This window comes from Haliaeetus albicilla, chromosome 10 (assembly GCF_947461875.1).
Source record: "Haliaeetus albicilla chromosome 10, bHalAlb1.1, whole genome shotgun sequence".
Lineage (NCBI taxonomy): Eukaryota > Metazoa > Chordata > Aves > Accipitriformes > Accipitridae > Haliaeetus > Haliaeetus albicilla.
Window position 1 is genome coordinate 34682364 of NC_091492.1, and position 25726 is coordinate 34708089.

The window sequence follows — 25726 nt, forward strand, 5'->3', positions numbered from 1 at the left end:
TTTTTGCCTGTGGCAGTTGAATAAGCCCATCAGCTTATATAATATTAATATTTGTAAAAGCAAACCTACGGAGCTCATAAATCTTCCATAAAAGAGGGACAATATCTACATCTATTTTAAAATTAAGCAGGTAAGTAGGTTCTAGGAAAAAAGGGTATAGATACAAAGGAAGTGAATAGATGAAAGAAATGAAATTGCCATTTTAATCTGAAAACTGGCTCTGCATAAGTGATACCAGAGGCTTCACTGCTGCTAGAGCCAGCACTTGGCTCTGGGTCATCACTTGGCCCTGGAAAGCCCCAGTTCCTGGCTGCTGCCACAGCAGTGTTGCTCCCTGGTATTCCATTCAAGTGGGTGAAGGAATAAAAAAAAAGTCCAAAATTGAAGCAGGGCTTGTTTGCAGGGGAGAAGAGGACTTAATTAGCATTTTTTTCTAACTTTGTGCCTTTTCCAAAAGAAAAAAAAAATCACGTGAAGAAAAAATTCTGCAGTTTTAGATTCTGCTTACCATTTTTGGAGGCAAGAAGCAGGCTTTTCTCCATTATGCTATGCCACAGCACTATGGGAACCCAAATGAGAAAAAAATAATAGAGCTTATTTTTAGCCAACCAGGTGAGCAATCCGTCTCCAAATACGCACACAGAGCAGCTCCGTGGAGGAACGATGCTGCTGCGTCACCATTGACACAGTCCCTTTTCAAAGGAAAACTGTGCTTTGAAGCAGTTGCCTTAAGACATCTTATATTGGGTACCACCTGCAGTGGGATGGGAGGGGTAAAATCAAACCTTTTAAAGGTTGTAGGGATATAAGGGAAAGAAAAACTCCTTTCAGTTTTTCTTCATTTCTTGAGTTGTGTTGTCCGTGGATGGCTGGTCCCATGAGACCACAGGGGATGGGACATGGGCAGCACCTGCGGAGCCTCCGGTCCTGGTGCCTCGGTCCCGAGAGGTGAACATGTCGCGATGGCTTTTCCCCACTGTCCGGGACACGGCATGAGTCCCGCCATCCCGTGTGGGGCAGGGTGGGATCTCCAGCCCCACAGAGGGATGGTGTTTTGTCAATAAACATCCCGGCTGTGGTTTTTAAGGGGTATGTATGTGCTTCTGCTCAGTGCTGAGCAGCGTGAGGGCTCTCGCCGGCAGCTGTGTTTATTCGGTGCAGTGGAGGGGAGCTGCAGATGGATGGGTGTCTTTGGACATTTTTGCCAGGCATGCAGCTCTTCCTTTTTTCTTTCTTTTTTTCCCCTGGCCCTGAGCACAATGGGAAACCTTTAATTCTGTATTGCTCAGTGGTGGAGCTGGACCAGAAGAGTCATCATGGACTGGGCTCAGTCCCTCCAGCTTCCCCCAGCCCCATCTTTGGGGGTGCTGCTGCTCCCAGCACCAGCGAAGTCCATCGTGTGGGTCCACTTTTGGCGATGGCAGTGAAACACGTTGGCCGGGTCTGACCCGGCAGCCCCCCGCAGTTGAGGATGGAATTCCCAGTGCAGGACCGATAGATGGGAGACTAGGGATGTCTATTGCAAGTATTTTATAGATGAGGAATTGGGGGCCAGAAGCAAAATGAGGTGATTCCCACAAAAACTGAGCTGGGATCCCGTTAGCCCCAGACCAAGGTATGTACTCTGGGCCATGGCATGAGCTATGTAGTGCAGCCACGCTTGTTCCCAGATCGTCTCGGGGCTGGAGGATGGTCAGACTTTGGCTCAATCTGAATTTTTGGGTGAAGCAATTTTTTTCCTTTTAAAACAAGGAGTTGCTGGAGCTGAATCTTCTCATGGGATTAGGTCAATTCATTCAGCACAGCACATTTTTAGGGAAAAGTTCTTATCATGCTAACTCAGGCAAGAAAAATGTTCAAAGAATTTCAGCATTCAGCTCAAATCACTGCTTCATTTAAACATTTTAAGCTAATGAGTTGGGGAAAAAAGCCTTTTTTTATTAAAAAAAAGTTAAATAAGAAGGGAACATGTTGAAGTTATCTCAGTGGAAAATGTTTTCATATTTTCATCTATGGAAGTTTACGAGTTTAGCTTTTGTTTTAAGTAAGGACAAGAAAATATCTGAAAAGCTTTCACAGGGCACACAGATAATTAGCCAGACAATTCCTGCTGGTCTTTCTCATCTCCAAATCCAGCTGCATTTTCCGTAATGAAATTTTCTGCCACAGCAAAGGTGGAATGTGAAAGTTCAATATTATGGATCAGCTTTGCTTATGAGGAGAGAGGAAACAGGCCAGAACCTGTACGCTGGAAAAGAGATGAATGAGAGTAATATCACAGAGGACTATAAAATTATGGAGAATCTGAGTAAGGCATGATAAACATGATGGTCTACATGAAAAATCACATTCAGGAAAATCAGTGTTTGCAAGGTGGATCAGGTGAAGGGTTTGTGATTTTTGTCCATTCCTTCCATCTTTTCTTTTGCTCTGGGGTGTCCAGTTGTGTTTGTGCTTTTTCCGTCCCTTTGGATTAAGAGAGAAGATCTTGCCCCAGCTGCAGCCAGAGCAGCAGGACCTTTGCTGGACCTCACTGTGCCTTTGCTTTCCCCAGCGTTTTGCTGCCACCTCCATCTCCAGGAGGACCTGAGCAAACCTGAGTTATGTACATCTCCAGCATAGCTTCAGCTCCTCTGTCATTAGAGAATAAATGACACTTGTCTCCACGGCTGGGGAAGAAACCAAATTAAACCCCACCATCCTCAGCAATTGATGGGCTGGCTGCCGAGCTCCACGTCGCAGCCAATTTCTCATAAACAATCAAGGGCGAATTGTATCTCTAATTTCTGTCACAAATGTTTTTGCTATGCAAAGGGACAAATAGGAGCAGGGAGAAGAGGAGAGAGTGCTTGGCCTGGCCTTCAGCCTGATGGCGAGGGAAAGCTGTGACGATGCTGACACGCAGCTGGCAAGCTGGTGGCTAATGGAGTTGCATCAAGCAACAAGAAATGGCCAGATAAGCTGCTTTCTCTGGCTGTAATTACACACCACTCTGCTAAAATAAGGCAACCGTGAAGGAGGGTGAGGAGGGAAGTAAATTACCAGTGAGAAACCCAGCACAGGAGACCATGTTCCCCAATAGAGAGCCACACCAAGTGTGGGGAGGTGTGTTATAAAGCTCTGTAAGTGTGACATTCTTTAACTGGGTTTGCCAGAGAGGGACTGGGGATGCTGTGGCATTCGGGTGGCCGCTGCAGGTGACACCAAGCTATACGACATTCAGATTGTAGCGATAAGCAGGTACTGACTTTTGGCACTAATCTGACTACAATGAATTTGTGGCGTATTGACCGCAGTGGAAGTCTAGATCAATATCAGTCTTCAAGAGGCTCAATAGATCAATGTTTCTTTGATACAGATAAAGAAAATAAAGGGTAGGTGTTTATGGCATTCCCTGCATGTGGTATTATTATTCTTTGCTGATCCTTCTGCCGAGGTGGGGGAGGGGAGCGAGAAGGAAGGTAAGAAAGGATTTAGAACGATAATTCACCAGACATTTAAAAAGCAGTTGTAAGAAGGAGATTTATGGCAATTTTTTCATCAGTTTTAGGCTGAAAAGAGGAAAAGAAAGATCTTCATAAGAATGTATCGTCCTTTGAGAGACAAATTCCTATCAAATAATGGTCTTGGGTTTAATGAGGCACCCATGGCAGGGTGATCGCTGGCATGGGGCTGTGCTTGCTTAGGCTTTGGCAAAGAGGGACACACGGGTGTTTCACAGGTCCCCACTGCTTTCTGGTGGTAGAGACGCCCACACCTGGCTCTAAACGCTTTCAGGCAACTGGCAGGGAGATGGTTAAACCAGGGCACATGGAAATGCTGGAGAGGAGGGCACAGAGAGAAAAGCCATTTTTTTCTCTGCTTAAATAAACCAGACGGCCCTGCTCGGGGCTGCGGGTGACTGAGGTTTCAGCTTCGCCCGTAAGCCAGTCCTCACACTTCTGGTGCTTCTGGGGTGAGCTTGACTGCAGATTTATCCCTTTGAATAAATAATCTGAAGTTTACAAACCTGCTGCCATCATCAATGGGATTTTCTTACAGTGTTTTATAAAAAATCCATTTATGTAGGTTTTGGGGTTTGTTTTTTTTTTTTTTAAATGACGAGGGCCATCAATCAGCAGGGATGACTTTTTGGCATTGGCCAAACTTTAGGGGAAGGCTGCTGCAGGGTTTTCCTCTGCTCCCTGTCCCCATACCCCTCCCTGCTGCACTGGAGGGCAACAGCACTGCTGGGAAAGCGCTGGGTCTCGCCGGGGCGGCATTTCGGTTCCTGGAAGCTGAAACTTTGTGGCTGCAGCATCATGTTGCCTGGGAACTGGTGGAAGGGGACCAAGTCGAGGTCCCACCACACATGGTGGACTCTGAGGAAGTGGCTTGGCATGTTACGACTCCATGGTGTTTTTCTCCAGAGGGCTCAGTTTTGTATCAATGCTGAGGTCATCCGCCTTGGCTCTCGGATGACTGTATGGGTCAGAGTGGGGTTGGGGACTTCACGGTTGGGTTTGTTTCCAGTCAAAATCCTAGTGTTGTGAATGTCAAGGTAAAACAAGTCACTCTCATAGAATTATTTAGGTTGGAAAAGATCCTTAAGATCATTGAGTCCAGCCGTTAACCTAACGTCCTCAAACTATTAGGGTGCATTGAGGGGACTTGGACCTCAGGGATGTCCTCACCCCTGTGTCCCAGCTCATCTCCACTGGATGAAGGGAGCCTCTGCCAAGCTGTTTGCATCCTTAATGCACTGCAATCTCAAAGCTCAGCCACCCCAGTCATTCATGGACTAGAAAGCAACGGGAGATCGCAGCAAGTCAATTAATGTCACAGCAGGATGATAGTGTTGTGGCAGATTAGCTGAAGGGACCTGGAGAGCAGGCACAGCTCTTGTGCCGGCATGGGGACATGGAAGGACTTGCAAAGGGCACTTGGCCACAGAGGTGTTCCCCATGCTGGCAGGGAGGAGAAAAGGTCCCCTCCTGTCACCCACCCCTCATGGGAAGCTGTGACCTTACTGTGGTGCCTGTGGGGGACAGCAGAAAGTTTAAAGCCCAGCACATATGGTCGGAGAGGTCCGACCAAGACAAAGTTGGGCAAAACCCAGCTGCAGCCTCGGCCAGAGGCCGGCGAGGTTCCTCCATCAGACCCGGGGACCGTCCCCAAGACCCTCGTGGGCCCCCACTGGAAGTGAGGTCCCGAGGGAGGTGGCATTGCCTGGCCCTCACAACGAGCGGTTTTCCTCCCCTTGCTGTGCTCAGCCCTGCAACAAGTTTCCAGTAAGAGCTGCCAGTGTCCGAGGGGAGAATCAAAGGCGCCTGTGTGACCCTCGGGTTGGGGCTCTGCTGCTGCTGCTGCTGCTATCAAAGATGGTCTGCAGCTGGGTGGCAAAATTAGATGTCACCCTTGGAATGTGTGAAGGTCACCAGATCGCATTACTGAAGTGATGTGTACAGATCCGTCCTGACATGTCCATTTGTTAGCAGTTCGATGGAGAAGTCAGGTATAAATGTGTAAATGGGAAAAGGATTTCCGAGCAGAATGGATGGGACCTTTGGAGCATTTTTCCCTGCGTACGTATTTCCTTCCTTTCCTTTTCTCATTCTGCCCTCTTCTCGTTTCATAGGACTGGCTGACAAAATTTGGGTATCTGCCTCCTCCGGATCCTGTCACAGGACAACTGCAGACGCAGGAGGAGCTCACCAAGGCCATCACTGCCATGCAGCGGTTTGGGGGGCTCGAGGCGACGGGGGTCCTAGGTCAGTGGCTCATGATCCCTTCTCTCTCCGGTGCAGAGGGATGCAGGGATGGCTCCTTGCAGGTCCGGGGACGAGAGGGCACTTGGCGCTGAGTTGTGGAGTAGCATCATCTCCAGGAAAAGCTCACATGGGGGTAACATATGGCCCAGTTTACAGCTGTAAGAGTAATTACATGGCTCAGGTGCTTTGTTGCCTTGTGCTTTCAAGAACCTGAGGCAAGCAATTATTTCACCAGACCCACACACCCTTGGGGTTCCTGTCGTGCTTAAAATAGCTTAAAATAGCTCTTGGTGTATTCAAACAAAAAAAGAAGAAAAAAAAGGAAAAAAAAGAAAAAAAAACCAAACAGAGAAACTAAGGCTGATAGGTTGTCCTGTTCAAAGCCTTAATTGCAGCATCACGTTGAGTTGGACAAAAATCCTAATTAAGCCTCCTAATTTGTACATGTAGATATTCTGATTTCTTCACCACTGGGGCAGAGCGTAGGGGAGGGAGGAAGATGGTGTTGCCTCCCCCCAGCGCTGCTCGCTCCTGCCCATGACGCAGAGAGCCCCCAGGTGCCTGCGGAGCTGGAGGGGGTCTCCTTGGCTCTCGCCGAGCCACGGTGGCTCTGGGCAGCCACCCCCGGTTGCCCCTGGCCAGCTGAGAGCCCGTCACCCTCCCCAGTAGCTCCAGCGGTCAACGGGACAGGGCAGCGGGTGGCTTCTGCCTGACGTGGTGGCCACATCTGGCTGGGAGGGAGCAGCCCAAGGCCAGGCTGAAGTGACACAAGCTTCCCTGGCATGGCCGAGGTCGTTCCTCTCAATGTCCTCATTGAGGGAAAGAGAAAGCCAGCATTATCCTGGCCTTTGGAAGGGTGCCTGTCTGCTTTCCTCTCCTCCCTGACGCACGGCCGCGACCTCCCGCCACGTGGCCAGCTCAGTTCTGCTGCTTGGGACGGAATTAATGAGAAGTTGCTAATTAGCAGGCCAGTCTCCGTCCATCCCGCTGCCCCCGGCAGCCCTCCGCCGGTCCCCCGGAGCAGCTGCTGCCTGAGCAGCCGCTGGCCGCGTCCCATCGCTGAGATTTTTCCCTCTCCGCTCTTAATTGAGTGCATGCAATTATTTCTCTTCTACCTTATCACAGGCCGCAGGAGGCCCGGGAGCAAGGATGGCCTTTCAAATGCATTTGCATTTTCATTTTTGGAGGGGGTGTTTGAAACAGGCCTGGGGGGGCTGCCCCAGGCAGGTTGTGGACGTGGGTTTGCATCTGAAAGAGTGTTTAAGAGGTAAAGCCAGCACGGAAAATGGATGAACGAACAACTTGTTTGCCTTTCAGCAGATGAGAATAGGAGCTTTAAGCTTTCATTCAGTTTTAAAAATAAGTAAGAAGGAATATGAACATTTTCCAAATGAGCTCCTAGCTGAACAGAGATATAGTTTATTTACATGTGAACATCTCTGCTTTGCCAGGGGAATAATGGGAAATTCAGCAAGAGAGAACAAAACAGAATAATTTAAAAAATATGGTTTAATGTGTAATCAAAGCTGGCCACAGGTGGTTTTCCATACAAGTTTTCGAGATCTGTAGAGTGTCGTGCAAGAGGTAACCTGCTGCATGTCCTCCCGAAATCAATAAAATCGTCCATTGTCGCTAACAGCAGAGATAGCACCGTACCCCCTGGCCGTGGGGTGTCATCTCCCCTCACATCCTGGCAGCCCCAGCTGGTGGCTGCTTTGAAGAAATGGGCTTTCAGCAGGAATTGCTGCCGTCGGTGGGTGCAACCGTGGCATGGAGAGGGCTCAGTGTCCCATGGGTGGCACCACATGGGTGATGCTGGGGCCAGGACCATGCCCCAAGGGCTCCCAGGCACTACCTCTCGCTCCGCTGCTGCATCCTCAGCACTTCCCTTCCCTTCTCCCTGTCGCCCCTGGGATTTCTTAACCCACCATTCCTATGATTTCTTTATTTTTTTTCTAACCCTAGACGAAGCCACGCTGGAGCTGATGAAGACCCCTCGCTGCTCTCTGCCCGACCTCGCCATCACAGAGAGCAGGAGGAAGCGATTCACGCAGGCTGTCACCAAGTGGAGCAAAAGGAACTTGTCTTGGAGGTAGGAATTCATCCTCCCGTACCGAAATGTTGCAGCGAAGGGCTGATCCCACACAGACCTGGGTTAAATAGAGCTTTGTGGTGAGTTTTAGGGGGACGTGTTGAAACGTGTCCCTCTGTGCTCCCAGGACCCCACAGACTATTTATTTAAACTCTTCTCCTGCCGATCCTAGCCTTGACTTCTTGGACCCGCTCGGCCGCCAGCTGGGAATGGTGCAGATTTCGCCAGTGGATTAGCTGGGAGCTTTTTGCTGCGTTGCAGCGGTTAGAACATCATTTCTCTTGAGTTCATTGGGACTTTGCACTCTCTCAAGCAGCTGCCACAGACTTGGCTCAGCACAGATTAGGCTTCTTCTCTTGCCCCACGTGAGCCCAAGGTTTGGGAGCATTTTCTGGGTAATAGAGTCACTTTTTTTTCTCCACAGCCCCATATTCCCCTTGCTACAGGGGAGTGTTTTTCACTTGACGTCAGGGAGCGACATGTGTGGGTCACTGAACCTGTGACACACAGAAGTTCGGGTCCAACCTCGAGAGCCCCTTGCAGTCACGCTGCAGGTCAGGGATGGCAAACAAGCTGATTCCTGTCCCACCAAGACTTGTGCTTTTTGGGACTCCTTTTTCCTCCCTCAAAGACCACATGCTGCAGTGATTGTTCCTCCAAGAAAGGTGAGCACCATGAGGTGCTCGTACTATCCTGAAAACACATGTGGATGCTATAGAGAGATCTTATTAATAATAAGCTTCTCTTTGATCCTGACATAATCCCTAGAGCGGGTCTACCTCCCACTGCAGTAACAAATCTCGACTTGGCTGTCGCTGTTGACATGTGTTGAAACTCTGGCCTTACCAGGGATTTGGTCCAGCACATTCTCCTGAGACCTTATTTTCAGAAAAGATAAACATAATTAAGCCGTTGTTAGCTTCAGTAAGAAACAATTTTGGCTCATCGATGGCTTCTCGTAGTGAAGTGACCCATGTTATAAAAGCTCAGCCTGTCCCCCCGTTGACTAGCCCCGTCTTCACGGGTAAGAGGAATAAACTTCACATTTCAGAGAGGAAAAAAAATCCCTTTGGGCAAATCAGTAAAACCTGCCCTGACGTCCCACGAGCTGCCAGAGCCAGCGCAGGGGGGACAGCTTGTTTGCAGCCCTGAACCCAGCAGCTCCTCTGAGCAAAGCTGGGCTGGACAAACCCAAGCTATGTCCCACAGCAGGGCAGGTGCGGTAGCCAGGCAGTGCAGTCAAGAGCCCAGTGCTGCAGGTACCACCAGGACTCCAGACATGCTGGTCCAATGTCCGTAGTCCCAGGCTGGAGCGAAGTGTGGAGGGGAAACAGGGTCGGGCTGTTTTGGTGGATGCAGCCCTGGGATACTGCCCGCCTCCCACCCCCTCGGAAGCTGTGATGCTGCGGCAAAGATTGCCATAAAACGGGGTTTAGGTCTGAGACGATTTTATATGTATAATATACGAATTCCATCTCCTGACAAAGTCATTTCTGCTTTTTATTCTTTGATCCTTTCCAAGATCTTGGCTTTTGTTCAAGAAAGGTCTGTATTTTATAGCTGGAAGTTGTATAAGCCAACAGAAGGCTATAGCATTATAGAAACTCCAACACAGTATTTACATCCAGCACTTGAGATTAAAATAGCTTTTTGAAACTGCCATGAAAATCTGCCAGTAGAGGCATAACGTTTTACATGCTTACCTTTTACACATTGATTGAAGATTTTCAAAAAAGAAAACAAAACCAAATTCTATTATGGCATGCATTTAAAAATTGAAGAAGAACCTGAACAACTGGAATAAATGGGTAAGAAACTTGTACAAAAGGATGATCTCAGGATAGGCATCTGCACTGATGGAGAATGCAGTGTCTGACAAACAAGACTTTATAGGCATGCAGGTTGCTCAGGTTTCTTCTTTTTACCCTTGCGTACAGCCAGCCTGTGGGACTGGAGAGCTAAGGTGGCAAAACAGTACAGGTTGCATCCTGCACAGCCCGTCGTACAGCGTCAGAGCATCCCGCTACAGCGTCAGACACACGGTCTTCTGTGCCTGTTCTCCAATGGATGTTTCCAGGATATTACAAGACAGCAATCTTTTAATGGGATTTTTTTTTTCTGCATGGTACCTAGGTACCAGGGCACTTGGTAAGCTGATGAGGCGGCAGCGGGATGGGTTTGGGATGTGGCTGGTGTGGGGAGCAGCGTGCTGCCAATGCCCTCTGCTGGCTTCAGCGCTGGGAGCTGCCCGCAGCCTGTTCCCCTTTGCGTTTGCAGCCTGATTTTTCTTTTGCTAATTTTGCTTTCTTGCTTCTGGTTATGCCCCGCAGAAGGGGAGTTCACGGCCGGCATGTCCGCCTCTTCCCAGGCGCTCGCCGTCTCCTTGCGGTCATGGGAAATGCAGTGTCAGAGCCGTGCCCCCTCTCTGCGTGCCTTGAACTCCCTGGGGCAGGGGGAAGCCCTGAAGCCCAGCTTTCTAAATTTCCCAAGTTTTTTTTCTTGCTAAAATCTCAGCCCGGTGCTGAACTGAGCTGACTTTCATCCATCTTTAATTAAGGACGGGTCCCTGGTGCCGCTTCATCAAAGCTGCAGTCTTTGAAACTGCGGCGCTCAGGACACGAGGTGCCGGAGCCGGAACAAACGCAGGCGGCAGGGGAGCAGCGTCGTCTGTCAGTCGCTGCCCATCGCCGCCGGGAGCATCCTGAGCCCACCCGCAGCAGAGGTACGGCGCTGCCTGACCTGAGATATGGATTGACCAACGCATGGAAGGGCAGCTGCTGCGCACGTACCGCCAGGTTAAGGTGTCCAATCTGGGTGACCCCCAGTACCATGCTCCCATCCCCACGATGGACCTCATCCTCCCGCTTTCCTCCTCTAACCGGTGGCATCGCACAGTGGAGACCTCCTAGCCCAAGCCCAGCTGGTCACAGACAGCTGTGCCCCCCATTCCCTGGGGGTGACAGATGCCCGAGGGGCGCAGGAGTGTCTCCCCCCAGTCTGGAGCTGCTTTAGGGCTCTCATAACGCACCCATTGCAGGCAACTGGGACCCTCGTAGCAAAAGCCCGGAGCGGCTGGAGCAGAGTGCTGGCAGCTGCCCCACTCCAGCAGCACCCCGCTGGAGCAGCTGCTCCTCTCACAACCCAAGAAACCGGCTGTGAAATTTGCTTTCCCCCACCTCTTCTCCCTGGGATGGATAATTCCCTTGCCGGCACCTGTTGCTGGGCTACAGGGAGCTGCCTGGTGCTATGTGCATATTCAAGTGCCGGAAAAGGATTATCACCCCAAAATATTCAGTAATTTTTGCAAAGTGCTGGCAGAGGTGCAATGGAGGGTGCAAGCAGCTCCACTGCTTTCCTCCTGTGGCATTGGGGTGTCACAACAGTGTCGGGGTAGCACCGGATCGGGGCTGCCATGCCACGGGTCATGCCACTGCTTGTGCCACGGGTGGCTCCGGGCAGCTGGGAAAGCATCTTTGCCATGGCAGTAAGCATCCACCCCTTTTCCTCCCACCTCCAAAAAATCAATTTGGGTATATCAGGTAATCCTTAGCCTGCTGTGTTTGGTAGTTATCAGCATTTATTTTATTTCTCTGTGGTTTCAGGGCTGCAGAAGGTGAAGGAGCGCTTTCATTAACCAGCAATTGATTTCTCATACATCACTAATACTCTTCCACTTTTGTCTTTGGGAGGACGAAAACCAAAAAGGAACCTAGAAATCAGAAGAACCATTGGTGTGGGTGTCCCTCAATAGCGAGCAGAGGCAGATCAGCTCTCTCTGGCCTCTACTTATTAACCACCTTGGACCCAAAATCTCTTGGGGATGGGACAAGTGAAGGACAGGACTCGGGGGACATGTGAAGGACTGGCAGCAGCCGGGTGAAATTCAGCCTTCATTTGTCTGCGTGGCGGTGCTGCTGCCTGGGTGAGCTCTAAAAGCAGAGTTGTTCTCCTTGGCATCCAGTTGTGCCGCTTACAGCCAGGTGCTGCTCGGCAGCCGCTGTTTCAAGCGTCACGGCTGACGTTGCCTCGCGCGGCCATGGATGCTCCCCAGGGTGTCCCAGTGTGTGGCTTTGCAGAGGGATGTGACTGATGCCGTGGCTCGGGGCCACCTCGGTGGGGTGGCCGGAGGGGGACCGAGGAGCCTTGTCCTCATTCATCACCTTGCCGGTGGCTTAGCAGGGACCGGCTGGAGGGGAGAGGTTTCTCTCCAATTACATCGGGCTTTTGGCTACGATTGGAGCTCTGTAAGGGGAGTCTCAGGAGGGATTAACATCCAAGAAGAATGAGCACTGCTCTCCGCTGGGTACCTAAGTGCCATTTAATACAAATAATAATAATAATAATCAAGGTAGGAGGAAGCTTACTTAGTCCTGTCTGCATCTGCATGACATTAGAAACGGGCCTCCTTTTCAGTGGAACTGGGTAATGCAGTGCTGACGAACGTCCTATCAGCATAATAGTCTTCTCCTAATCTCATTGAAAACAATTAGCAGAGCTCTGGCAATCAAATCAGATGTTGAATTGAAAAACCCTGATGGGATTTTCTTGAAAAATAACGGTGGTAATGAATAAAGGATGGGGGATTTTTCACTTACACCTGCAGCATGTTAATAAAATGTGGGTCAGCTCAGAGATGCGGGACCTCTTATAAGAAGCAAAATAAGTATTGATACTGTTTCTGCCTTAATCTAATGTTTCTGGAGTCAGGGGTTGGAATGAATATTAATAATGTTTGTCTCTTTAGACAGGGCTTTTCATCCACCATCCTTTTACAAGGGAGATCAGATTCATTATCCTCATTCTACAGCTGGAAAGGGAGGGGAAGAAAAGGAAAGCAGCTCATGTGATTGAGCAGAACTTGAGGAGGGAAGAGCAGATAATGTCCCTGAATCTGAGTCTGTGCCCTAGGTACCATGATCTTGGAGATAGGTTGTAATTCCTGGACTAAACATGGTGTGGTTTACATGTATAATGACTTGTTCAGTAGAGATTAAAGCAGCAAAGGGTTTGCCTAAGTCCAGAGGAGTGTTGTGGAAGATGAAGGCACCTAGTTAAAGAATACCTGGAAACCAGCTGGCCTTTTTTTTTTTGTGTGTACTGTAGAGGTTTACATCCAGCCACAGCCTCTTCTAGAAACTAAAAATTGCTTGAAAATTGTCTTCTCTAATCCTGCTTGTACCTCTATGCTGTCTTTACAAATGTGTTTTGTTTGAAGTCCTATGATCATCTGATGCTACATGTATGCTGGCTCATTTAGTTTAGTAGATAAGGTCTTTCTTTGCCCAGAACAGTTTAGCAGGGATAACAGGGATAGCAAAGGCATGGATGTGAGTGATTTTTGCTCATCTGGCTGTGATGTGTTTTGCCTGATTCACCCATCTCATTCCCACCATCTCTAGGATAGAATTCCCAAGCTCTCCAGAGAAACTGTTAGTAAGATTTCTGCTTGTTCTCATGAGTCCCTTTTTGTTCTGTCCTGGATTTAACCCTCACTAGTTTTGCCCAGGTAAGGAGGTGGTACCCACCTTGGGCTGTGTGTCTCTGAGGGCGTGGGATATATGTAAATATTTGTGGAAGCGAGAGCATCCAACCTCAGTCAGCAAGTCGTTCCTACTGCCCTCCTCTGACCCATGTGTCTCCCAGTACCCAAATCACTACTCATAAGAAGAGCTTGAGTGACATGATGTCACGTCCCTTTCTGATACCTGTGATAACGTCTAGAAGTTTAGTCAGATCATTACTTCACATTGGTGCTGGGGGAGTGGTGTAATACTGAGCGATGCTCTCCCAGCTATATTATGCAGGAGGGCAAGTAAGGCGATCAAAATTGTTGCTTCAGCCTTTAAAAGTCTGTCAAGCCATGAATTTTTCATGAACGTTTTGGTTGGTGTGCTTGTATACAAAAAATAAAGTATCCATTATTACTGGGGTAAAGCTGGCCAGAAATTTTCCAGCAGAATTGGTTTTTGTCAATAATTACTCAGTCAACAGTACATTTTCCTGGAGGGTGTTTATTTTTCTCAAAATTGTCAATGAAAGATTATCTAAACATACTCTTTTAGAAGCCAAGGTGCCTTGTTGCATCTTTGTCTTTTCACCTCCTTTATTAAATCAACAATGTTAGGAATTCTTTTTCAAAGTTTGATTATACAGGAAACAGGGACTTTTTTTTTCATTCCAGCTCAGACCAAAAGGGAGGTTTGAATCATGCAGCTGCAGGGCAAACGCCGGCACACGGCTCGTCCCACCTGGCTTCTCTTCCAGGGAAGGCAGAGCTAGGGACCAAGGGATGCAGTGCTGATAACAGAGAAACTATAACAGTCCTGGGATGTGTGCAGTAGTGTTGTAAGCCCCTGCTCATCACTGCTTTTTCTACCAAGAAGCAAGGCAAGAGCTTCTCAACTACAGTGCTCCATCAGACAGCCTGTCTCCTGCAGGCAATAGGCTGGAGGTGTTTTGAATGAGATTTACATAAAATGCATCCTTTCCTCTTCCTCCTCATTATGAATTGCAGTCTCAGAGATTGCTGGCAGTGTACTGGTTTCAGAGGATATTTTATACCTCCAACAGATATGCTGGGAAATATATGGAGGCAGCAAATCCGTACTGGATTTCTGTGTGTGTAATAAGAATGAGCAATGACCTGCTGTTTGTTGCAGAGAAACTGATGGGCCTGTGTGTGGTGCAAAGGCTTCAGGAGTCAATAATCTTTGCATATTTGGGTTGCATTTGGAACTAATAAGTGGTGAGAAAATAATTGTCAACAGATCTGAAAGGGAGCTTGAAAAAAAAAATGGGCAAGGGACTCACGGCATTGACATTTCCAAGGCTGGGCAAAGGTAGTAGTCCTGGGTTATTAACAGCAGTTTGTGCATGAATTGTGGCTCTGAGGCTAACTGCCACCTGGTACAGCAGGATCGGGAGGCATCAGGATTCAAGTCCTGGTTGTGTTTCATGCTCTGTTGGGCAAGGTTGGCTCGGTATTTCCAGAGGTCCCACACTCAGGAGGAGTGCGAAGAGCTCTGGAGGCCTCACCGAGGCTCTGTGATGCACCAGGCACCTGCAGAGCCCTTCCTGGTGGTCCTCAGAGAAGATCTTTCATGCTACTCATCTATCCTCTTTTTTTGCCCTCTTTTTTTCAGAGTTCGCACCTTCCCAAAAGAGTCCCACCTGGGCCATGACACAGTCCGAGCCCTGATGTACTACGCCCTGAAGGTCTGGAGTGACATTACCCCTCTGAATTTCCATGAAGTGGCAGGTAACAATGCCGACATCCAGATAGACTTCTCCAAGGCAGATCACAATGACGGCTATCCCTTCGATGGGCCTGGTGGGACAGTGGCACATGCTTTCTTCCCTGGAGACCATCACACGGCAGGAGACACTCATTTTGATGACGACGAGTATTGGACCTTCCGATCATCAGGTAGGTCAGGGTGGGAGAGCTGCAGCCAAAAGCAAGGGCTCGCAGTTTCCCTCCTCTGCTCTGGTAGTTAGAGTGGTTTAGCCTCTGCTACACCTTCACCCAGGCTTGGGGATCCCAACACCTTCTCCTGGTTAGAATCGTAGAATCATTTAGGTTGGAAAAGACCTTCAAGATCATCGAGTCCAACCATCAACCATGCCCACTAAACCATGTCCTGAAGTACCCCGTCCACTCGCTTTTTGAATGAGGGTTCTCCCCTCAGCCTTGCTAGCGAAATGACAACAGCCAGTGTTGAGGACCTTCTATGTTCCTGGAAGCCTCAATGGTATCTCCGTGTTTCTCCCCATTGTATCAGCAGTTGCAGAGCTCCCCGTTGCCCACCCCCAGTCCCCAACTCTTCTGGGACCTGGAAGGTCACAGGTTGGGTGTGCCAGCTGTTGGAGCTCTTGGATGGGGACTGCATTCTCCGACTTTGGCGTCTTTTGAGTGGCTTCCCTGCCACACATCCCAGTTTCCTATTTTGAAAGCATTATTTATAAGCTGACCTGCCTGGAAAGGGCTCTGTGGTCTGCAGGGAAAAAGCCCCCTGTGAACTCTAGGTTTTTCCTGCCATCTTGTGTCCGTTACCCGACATCAGGATGGTTACAAGTTACAATTTTAGTGTTTTTTTCTTTTATTGCATCTTGTCTGGCTAGAGCAGAGTTTTAATAAGCAGAGGGTCTTTCAGAAGCGAGTGTTCCTCTGCTGCATGAGCCATCTGTGGGGATCGGGTCCCCAACCTTCGTGTCAGTTGTGTTTTGACAGAGTGTCTCCTCTGCAGTCACCAGCTGCTAATTTACTTGTCGTGTCACCTTCTCTGCCAGCCTCCCGGGGGCTCCTGCTGCCTCAGCTTAATGATTCTGTTTAGACCTAACCATCTTCCCTGAAACCAGCTAATACCTTCTTTCTCCCTGCCCCTCTCCTCCCTGCCCACCGGTTGACCTCCATCCATCCCTGCGGAGTGTTTGTGGGCAGGAGGTTCGCCAGATGTGCTGGAGGAGGTCTGAGGTTAAGGCTAAAGGTCTGGACAGGCTGATTCTTCAGGATTCAACCTGGTCTTTGGTTCATGCCACTGTGCAACCCCAACCGACGTCTCTTATGGGGAAGAAAAACAGCAGCTCTGCTCTGCAGACGTACAGGGCAGAGGCAAGCGCTGAGGTCTGGTAACTTGCTGTAGCACATGTGTTATGTGATGAAGTAAGGAGTGGTGCCCCTTTTGTAGCTGGTGGTTGGGAATGCTTGTTGTGAAACAGGCTTGTGTGGAGGAGCGAGCTCGGGGCTGCCGGCCTCGCAGGGAGGATCCCTCCAAGCACCACCAAGGGATGAAGGGATGAACCAGACAGCGAGAAAGCTGCCCTCTATTTTGAAGGTCTTGGAGCTATCCAAGCTTCATCTTTTATTTATTTTGTTCTCCCTAGCGATTCAAAAATAACAACCTGGTAGATGATATAAAAATATCCCCAAGGTTGTCAGTTTGGCATTAAAATGTCAGAAAGCATATGTCTTGTTCTCTTCTAGTGCTGGGGAAAACAGCACAGGTTATAAAAATCCTGGCTGTTTACAGACACTGTAAATAATAGTCATCAAGGAAAAAGCAGAATTCAGCAAAAATATGCCCGCCCCTACCTCCCTAACCCCCCGCAACAACCCAAGCCCAGTGGGGAGCACTAAGGACTGTGCAGGATCAGCCACAGCTGCTTCTATGCAACATCTACCTCCTCAGGCCCCGACCGTGGCTCAGGGAATGTGGGGCTCCCCCGAGCTCTGCAGAGACCTTTCCGACCTCACTGCCTTTTTATTACAATACTGCAATCATGATCTTGGTAAGAACCATACTTAAAATCACCGCCGCCCTCTGGTATTGCTCTGCAGGGCATTGCTGTGCAGCGAGGGGCAGCAATTGCATGGGTGCTTGATCCAGCTAGTCTGGGGCTGGGTGGTGAGAATGCACCGAGCAGGATCAGTCCCGTGCAGGTCCTGGAAGCAGTTCCTCCTTTGCTTTGGCAGTGGTGGTGTAGGTTTGGAAGCGGACATTAGCCCCTGTTGAGATCTGACCTGAGTGTCTGAGGCTCTGGAGAGTATTGGATGGGTCTGTGTGTGGGTGCAGTGTGAGGCACTAGGGGTTGGATTGCAAATACAGAAATCTGGGGAAAGAGAATAGAATAGAGATAGTCTAGACTGAGGAAAAAAAGTCATCGAAGGAGGTATCAATGTTCAATAAAGTCTCCCTGACGCCCAGCATGGTGTGTGAGGATCAAAGTGTTTGCCTTAGGGAGGAGACCCTGGAGCTGCAGCCCCACCAGCACAAGGTGTAGAAGAGGAGAAGACGACCAAGTCCTCTGGAAACAAGCTGGATATGGTCACTGGACAGCAGTTAGATGACCAGGGTTGGTGGCCGATGAGCAGGTGAACAGCTCCGCGTTTGTATGCATGCAGGAAGGCGTTTGCAGTGAATTTGGCCAGGGCAGAGGCGTGCGATGCCAGCGTTGTGCAGGCAGGGAAAGCCCAGCAGAGCACCATGGGCAGGCGGGCACTGCCGGGCACTCGCCGGTTCCTTGGCGTGTGGCTTTGCTCATTATCGCAGGCTTTGACAAGCTTCTGGCTAGCGGCTGCAGAAATTTGGTATTCTGGACATCACGAAGACTGTGTCGGCAGCTGCTGCAGGGCAGGCATAAGGTACAGGAGACGACCACTCTGGCCCAGCTCCTGTAGCGCTGGTTAGTGGGGATGACGGATGGTTGTGCCAAGGTCACTGTCTCAGCTCTTTGTCCAGCTCTTTGTCAGGTGTCATTGGGGATCTGGGAATAAGAGGGGTGATCCCTATGCTTGTGTGGAGCTGAGGACTTGCAGTGTGGGCTGATGTCTGGCTTGCTTTCCATTTTCATATGATACACTTAGGTCTCCTTTTTTCCAACTGGAGAAAAATGTCTTTTTTAGACTTTACCTATTCCAAAGCTTTTCTTTCCAATTTATCCAACATATACCTACATTTCTTCTTACAGCCCTTACAGCCCACCCAAACCCCCAAAACACAATCAGCATGTAGTGACTTTTATTTCAATTTTGTCTTTATTTCCAGACGCTCATGGGATGGACTTATTTGCTGTAGCTGTCCACGAGTTTGGCCATGCCATTGGCTTGACCCACATCTCTGCCATAGAGTCTATCATGAGACCCTACTACCAAGGTCCAGTGGGGGATCCTCTGAAGTATGACCTACCTTATGAGGACAAAGTCCGAATCTGGCAACTCTACGGTAAGTTTGTTTCCCTCACCTGGCTACAGCCCATTTCTGCCATGAGGGCATGCTGGAATAGCTGTCTTCTGGGGTCAGTGGAGCTGTTGGGGAAGATGGTGTAGCCCTCTACTGCTTCTTTGTCTTTATGCGCAGGAGTCAGGGAATCTGTGTCCCCCACAGCCAAGCCTGAAGTAAGCAAAACCGATGACCATCCTATCCTGCCAGAGCTGCCAGAGAACCGCTCCACTGTCCCGTAAGTCAAGTTTGTTTCTTTTCAACAGTCGCTGATGTTCCTGCAAAGGACATCTAGTAGTGAAGCTCCACTCAAGCATCAGTATCTTGCCCGCTCACTCTGGCTTCAGTATTTCCCTCTGGACCTTTTGTCTTCTGGAAAACACAGACACACAGAAAGTGCACCTTCTTCCTCATGTCTCCTGATCATCTCCTGCATACACTGCTGCTTTTTTTCAAGCAGTATGTGTGGAGACTGGCCAGCCAGCCCACAACCAAAGTGGTTAAAAGCAGGAACAAGTGATAGGTTTTATCTATCCCTTAGCTACTTTTTATCATTCAAGGCACATCCAGAAATCCTGTATCATCTTGGAATGCTTTGTGTTTCCCTAAGACTCAAAATTTTACTCATGTTAATGGAAATTTGTCCCCACCACCCTTAGGTGAACTCAACCTTGCTGAAATTTTAATCAAACTTCGTCTGCAATATCCTGATTTGTGCAAGCCTAACTTACCTGAATCTTTCCACGGTGAGCAACTCCCTAATGTACCTGTGGGGGGTGAATATTGGAACAAGTGGACCGATAGCCTGACTCCAACGCAGGTTTGAATTGGCAAAGGACTGCTTACACTGAGTGTCATCAAGCAACCAGCGTGCCCTCATTAAGGGAAGTTCTGGATCTAGCTCATTAATAAATGTTGGAGTTACCAAAGTGTTTTACTACCAGGGCAGCAGGACAGTTAAAAGAGGAAGGGACACTGAACAAAAAGGCAGGAGTTCATGGTCACGCATATTTTTGCCAGATACCAGCAGTGCCCCAGGTGAGAGCAGCAGAGATGGAGCAGGTCACCTTCGCCTCCTGGTCTAACCTCACCTGGGGTTTGACCTTGAGGAAGTCACTTCATCCCTCTGTGCCTCAATGCCCCATCTGCAAAAAGGGGATAACAACACTGAAGCATGAACAACCAGATTATTCCTACAGGAATGGGACCAAGAAGAATATAATCTTGAAAAAATGTCCCGGTGCTGCAGTTATGTTTCCCACCTCAGCACCTTCTTCACGCCACTTTGCCCTGCCTGGTGCGATGCCCACAGTAGAGGGGTGCTGAGCACCTGCTCTTGGTGGAGGTGTCCCACCTGCCAGGGGTTGCAGAAAGCCTATGAGGGTCCTAACGGACCCTTTTTCCTTGAATATGCTGAATGCCATTAGTTATCTTTCTTCCCATGTAGCTTCTAATGGAGCTTGTCCACAAGGATCTGTATGGCCATGTTTTGACCTAGAGATGAAAGTATTTCTCTCTGCTGCTGTAGGAGACCATCGTCTCACACCAGCAGCAGGAGGAGCAGGGCACTTGTTCATACCCTCCCCTTCTTCCTGCCCCGTGTATGAATGGGAGGGTGGATGGGGTTCACCTCCCCATCTGTCGTTTTGCGCCCAAAGAGAGCTGTGAAATGGGTACTGGCAGCCCAGCACAACTCTTCTATCAGCAAATTAGATTTATGCTTTCCCGTCACCCACAGCAGCTTTTCTGTGCATGTTTCCAGCATCCTCTCCTTGTCCTCCATCAGTCGTCATTTCTCACGTGGGCTTTGTAGCTCTTTCGGTCCTTCGGACTCTGTGCCTTTCCCACCCACCTGGTTAAAAGCAGCTCAGTATCTCAGCTGCAACTTGCCGGGTGGCTTTCACCACACGTCACACGGCATCGTCTCGCATGTGGCATCGTCTCCCTGTGTTTGGTCTCATCTGCTTTCTGCTTTGCAGCTCTGTCACCTCTTGCGGGCATTTCGGAGCTCAGCGTCAGAGCAGCAACGTCCCCAGCTGCCGGAGCAAGATGCTGCTTGGCTCTTGCCCACCACGTGTCCTGCTGCCCGGGGGCAGTCGGCTGAGCCACGCTGTGCCACCGGGGAGCGGCGAGCCAGCTCTGCCCTCACCAGTTATGCTAGCTGGTAGATGTAGAGCGTGTCCCCGCTTGACTCCCAGCGATGGCCTCCAGCGGCCCAGGGAGCGTGTCTGCCACAAAGCTGTCTTCAGGATAAGGGTTTCCCAATCTCGCCTCGGAAATCCCCGTGCGGATGGCTGGGTCTGAGCATGAGGAACGACAGATGGACGCAGGCTGTGGTCTTCTGCTGGGGGCTCTGGGGGCAGGGGAGATGTGGTCCGCGGGATGGAGGACACCAGGGAGGACGTGGGTCCCCGCTGCCCGCCTGGGCTGTGCTCACCTGGGCATCTCTCCGCAGGCTCAGGCGGGACGTGCCCAACAGATGCAACACTCACTTTGACGCGGTGGCCCAGATCAGGGGAGAGGCTTTCTTCTTCAAAGGTAAGCGCCCACATGGTCTCTGTGTGCATCGCCCTGCGGTGAAGTTGGCATGGGACGCTGCAGCAGCAGAGTGGGACGGGCTGGGGCGGGCGATGAGGATAAGCTGGCTCGGGGTTTGCAGGCTGCAGGGTCTGCAGACCCAGGGAGATGTCTCACATGCCGCCGACTCCTTTTGGCTCAAATCAAAGGGCTCAGACCTTTAATCAACCTGCTAAGGCTGAGGACAGACGATAAGGAAATTTTAATGTCAATGGGAATCCTGCCTCCAGTGCAGAAGGAAACCGCCCGGCTTGTGCACGGTCTGTCACGGCGCAGCGGAGGAGGTGCCCACTCTGCCGATGGCTGGGGACACGCGGTGGCACTGCTGGGGAACAGGCAGAGATCACAGCCGAACAGGGACCGTGAGGGAGCAGGAGGAGGGAAAGGGATGTGCTAGAGGTATCCAAAAGGCTGCACGGTAAATCGACCATTTCTTTTATCCAAAAAGAAGGCGAAAGCCAGCGAAACTGAAACACAATTTATTTTAAAATGATAAAAATGGATATTTTTAAACCCAGCACATAATTAACCTGTGGGACTTGCAGCCAAGAGCAGTTGGGTGGTCTGGCGGGTGGTTAGGAAGGAGAGACCAGAGGAGTACCTGCAAGCTGTGCCGGTGGCAGCAAACCCTCCTGCCCACCGCAGGGCACAGCCGGTGCGGCACCCACAAGGGACGTGTGTCCTAACACCAGGGCAGACGTGTGTCCACGTGGCACGTCCCAGGGTTTAACGCTTCCCTCTGAAGCGGCGGGCTGGTGAGAATCCAGCACAGCACTCTGTACAGCGCTCTGCCCCATCACGCTGCACTGCCCAAGTTGGAGGCATCCAGGAAAAAAAGCAGAGCAACAACAGCTCTCCACTGCTTTTTTTTTTTTTTTCCTGGATGCCTCCAGCTTCCCTTTCCTCCCACGTTTCACCTTCCCTAACGCTGCTTGCCGTGCATTGCTCAAAGACAACGTGCGTGCGATTGCAGAGTCTTCTGGTTCCGTGTCAGCAAACACTCACTGGCAGCGTGTCCCCGGGCTGCCCGGCTGTCGACAAGGATCCCGTCGGTGCCTTCTCAGCTGTACAGAGCCCATGTAGGCTGCACTCCATGGGCTTTCTTTCCCATCTTTCCAAGATGGAAAAGTGCCCACTGGGCATTTCTTTCCATCCCTGGCCGCCATTTGGCCACCCCAAAGCCATTCAGTGGGGAAGCAGAAGCATCTCCCCCAGGGACTGGGAGCAGCGTCCAGGCATGTATAACCTATCTGGGTATCACAGTGTGAGTCTCGGGTCGCAGGCAAGAATGGCAAAAGAGCTCCAGAGAATTCGATGTTGTCTGTGCCCTTGGGGGAGCACAATACAGAGGCTGTTCCCCTGTGGTATTTGTTCGGATGACGGCTCCAAAAAGCCACAGTGAAGAAGGGAAAATAAGAGACAAGAACTGGTATCCAGGATAAATGGCTGTCTGTCTTTCAGAGGGGAAAAAAAAAAAAAAAAAAAGAAAACTAAAGAGAAATCTATCTCGGTGTCTATTTTTGGATATATTTATTGTGGGCCAAAATGCAAATGTAAAGAGCACAGTGTCAGTGGGTGCCAGCTGCATGGCTGCCTCCGGAGCCCAGCATCTCCCTTGGAGCCCCCATTGCTGCCACCAAACCATCCTGGGCACCAAGGAGCGGGGATGTCACCTCTGGGGCAGGATTTTAATGACCTCCAGTGATGAGCTCCCTCCATCGATGGATGTTTTGTTCTGAGCTGGTCCAGCTGGTTCCCTAGCTGGAGAGCAGCCTCTCCCACCGGGAAGACACCAGGACTGGAACTCCCCAGGGCTCCCAGGTTTGTCATATTGAAGGCAACAGCAGGTTCTCCGCACTTCCAAAACACCGCTTGCTTTGATTTAGGTGCCTTGCTCCAGACTCCTGAACTTTTAAAACAACTTTGGCCTGTGTGTGTGTCTGCACGGTACGTGCAGCAACCTTGCCAGAGGCAGCCGAAGTACGGAGAGCATGGTACACAGCTGGGATCAAAATCGCCTGGTATTAAAGAAAGCAATTGCCTCAACCCATCATCCATATAAAACGAGATGCTTGGGAAAGCAGGACTTTACACTTGGCTTTCATCCTGCTCTGTTTGCCACCTTGGTGGGTGGTTTTAAATCCAGCTTTTTAAACAAACAGGGGGTGGAGTTTTTTTATTTTATTTTATTTTATTCTATTTCTGCATGATAACGGCAGCCTGCGGCTCTGGCTTTGGCTGATGATCAACCAAGTAAACGCAACACTTTGGCGAGCAGGCTTGGCCATGACAAAACATGAGCGCGGGCAGACTGGGCCGTTGTGTTAAAAATTCCTTGCTATTTAATTGCTATATTTTTTTGCTTTTTCCTGATAGTTTATCAAAAAACCAACCAACAGCCCAGGCTATGCCTGACTTTGAGGGTAGATTTAAAGCTTGCTTGCTGCAGTTGCACACCCGCTGAGCCCATCACTGGCAAAAGGTTGAAACGTCAAAAGCACTGGGGCTTCCCTCCTTGTCTCAAATGAGCCCAGGGCACTCTGAAGTTCAGATACTTATCTACTAAAGAAGGAATTCTGTTGAGCTGTATTTCTTGTTAAAAAAAGTGAAAATCTGGCTTTGTCTAGTGCTTCGCTAATTAGAGATGCAGAGATCATCTTTATTTAATTACATGTGTTTCCATCGATGTACAATAGCCACCAAATTTGAATCCTATTTTTTTTAACGTTCTTAAAAAGAATCTGTAATTATGGCAATTCCTGCCACATTTGAATGTATTATTCATTTGTGGGTTTCAGTCAGATAGAGCAAATATGCAAACTGGAGCAGAAGAATAAGAATATGATATAAATCCTTATAATTAGAATAAAACCCCCTCTCTGCAGATGTTTAAGTGTTAGAGTTTCGCCTCCTGCATTATTAGGCTAAGATCCAATTTCCATAAAATTTTAAAAGACGGTGTCACAATCTGCTGGCTCTGGAGAAGGGGCTGAGCGTCGTGAATACAAATCTGAAGACGCATCTTTGGTATCTGTTGCTTATCCCCCCTTGGGAATCCGTGCAAGAACAGATGTAAATAACATGCAATAATTTCTAACAGGCAATAACAAATATGAGATGAAGTTGAGACCTGGCTTTTAGACATCTTGCTCCAGCTCAGATCTCACTGTGTCGAGCTCTCTGGGGAAGATGCAGCGGAAAGCGTGCTGCAAAAACTCAGGCTGGGAATCCCAGAGACAGTGCAGAGAGTCGGGTTTTGAGTTGCCCCCAAAATCATTAAGACTCCGTGGAAAATCCCACGTAAGGCTCCTTTGTCAGGAGAAAGTTTGGCATCCTTCCCACAGAGGACAAACCTGTTTCCTTTTCCGCTACCCAAAATATTCCAGAAATACCCCAAGCCAAACTTTTCTGGCTGGGGCAGTGTTGCTGCAGGTACTAGAAGTGTGTTTGCTTACACCACCGGTGCATTCAGCCCCTGGGAGCACCGCAGGACTGAAGTTCCCTGCTCACCCTACAGCTCTAGATGTGCCTAATTGTGCCTCCTTCCCCACCTCAATCCCTTCCAGTTTTATGAATATAATTTCCTCCTCCTCTATTTTCTTACTCCCTTTCTTCATTTAAAAAACCCCTCTGATATTTCCATCTTTCATCGTAACATCATACACATTTCTAAATATGAAAGCAGCTGGGTACCCTGTGTGCAGGAAGCTGCGGGTGCTCCGGGAGAGGAGAAATAGGGATGTTTTTTTCGGAGGCTCTCACTAAAGGCTGCTGGTGCCTGGTGTAGCTTCAGCTGCTGCCTGGTCCCAGGAGGTCCCATGCAGAGCAGGGTGGGAGATGAAAGGCTCCTCTCACCCGATCCGGCTCAGCGGCGCAGCTTCACACTGCGGCCAGGAGTAGAACAACTCCAGCCAATGTCCAGAGGATTATTTTGATCCCCAAAAGAGGATTTCTTCTAATGGTCTGCCAGACATAGAAAGTGCTAGCAGCTGCTGCTGGAAAGCAGGATGCCTCTAATTCATAGCTCCCATCTCACGCACTTTGCTTTCTGCCGCTGCCACGTGCCTGGTGCTCGTTTCCCCCAGCGAAGGTGGGTTGCAGTGTGGTTCAGTAATGTCTAGTCTGTTCCTCCAGGCAAGTACTTCTGGAGACTGACTCGCAATAAGCACTTGGTCTCCCTCCAGCCGGCTCAGATCCACCGTTTCTGGCGAGGCTTGCCGCTCAACCTGGACAGCCTGGACGCCGTCTATGAGAGAACCAGCGACCACAAGATCGTCTTCTTCAAAGGTGAGAGCAAACGCGGTGCTGGAGGTAGCATGCGTGTCTCCCCGGTGTAGAGCCCGGTGCCAAGGTATCTTGGCAGCGTTTTGACCTCTCCTGAAGGCAGGAGACACCAGCGTCAGCCGTTGAGCATCTCCCAGGGCAGGTCCAAGACCTTTTGTCTGTGAGCAAGGTCAGGAGAAACCAGCTTGTAGGGAGGGCAGGCAAAAAGTAGCAGTCACGTTCCCCAGAAAATGAGGAAAACGTCATTGAAGAAAAACTTCAGCCAAATCTAACTGATATCTTAGCTTTTCAAGAATGAAATAAAA

The 25726-nt window shown here is 49.7% G+C and overlaps 1 protein-coding gene across 2 annotated transcripts in view; it reads left to right on the plus strand.

Annotated features, from left to right (window-relative positions):
- The window catches only part of MMP17 (matrix metallopeptidase 17), a 67949-nt gene that overhangs the window by 37669 nt on the left and 4554 nt on the right, over positions 1-25726 (plus strand). For both annotated transcript variants that reach the window (XM_069794927.1, XM_069794928.1), the window contains exons 2-8: positions 5618-5750; positions 7716-7842; positions 14985-15268; positions 18387-18563; positions 18699-18798; positions 21016-21098; positions 25272-25424. In XM_069794927.1, the coding sequence (XP_069651028.1) occupies positions 5618-5750; positions 7716-7842; positions 14985-15268; positions 18387-18563; positions 18699-18798; positions 21016-21098; positions 25272-25424 (1057 nt within the window). The remainder of the gene's footprint in view (positions 1-5617; positions 5751-7715; positions 7843-14984; positions 15269-18386; positions 18564-18698; positions 18799-21015; positions 21099-25271; positions 25425-25726) is intronic.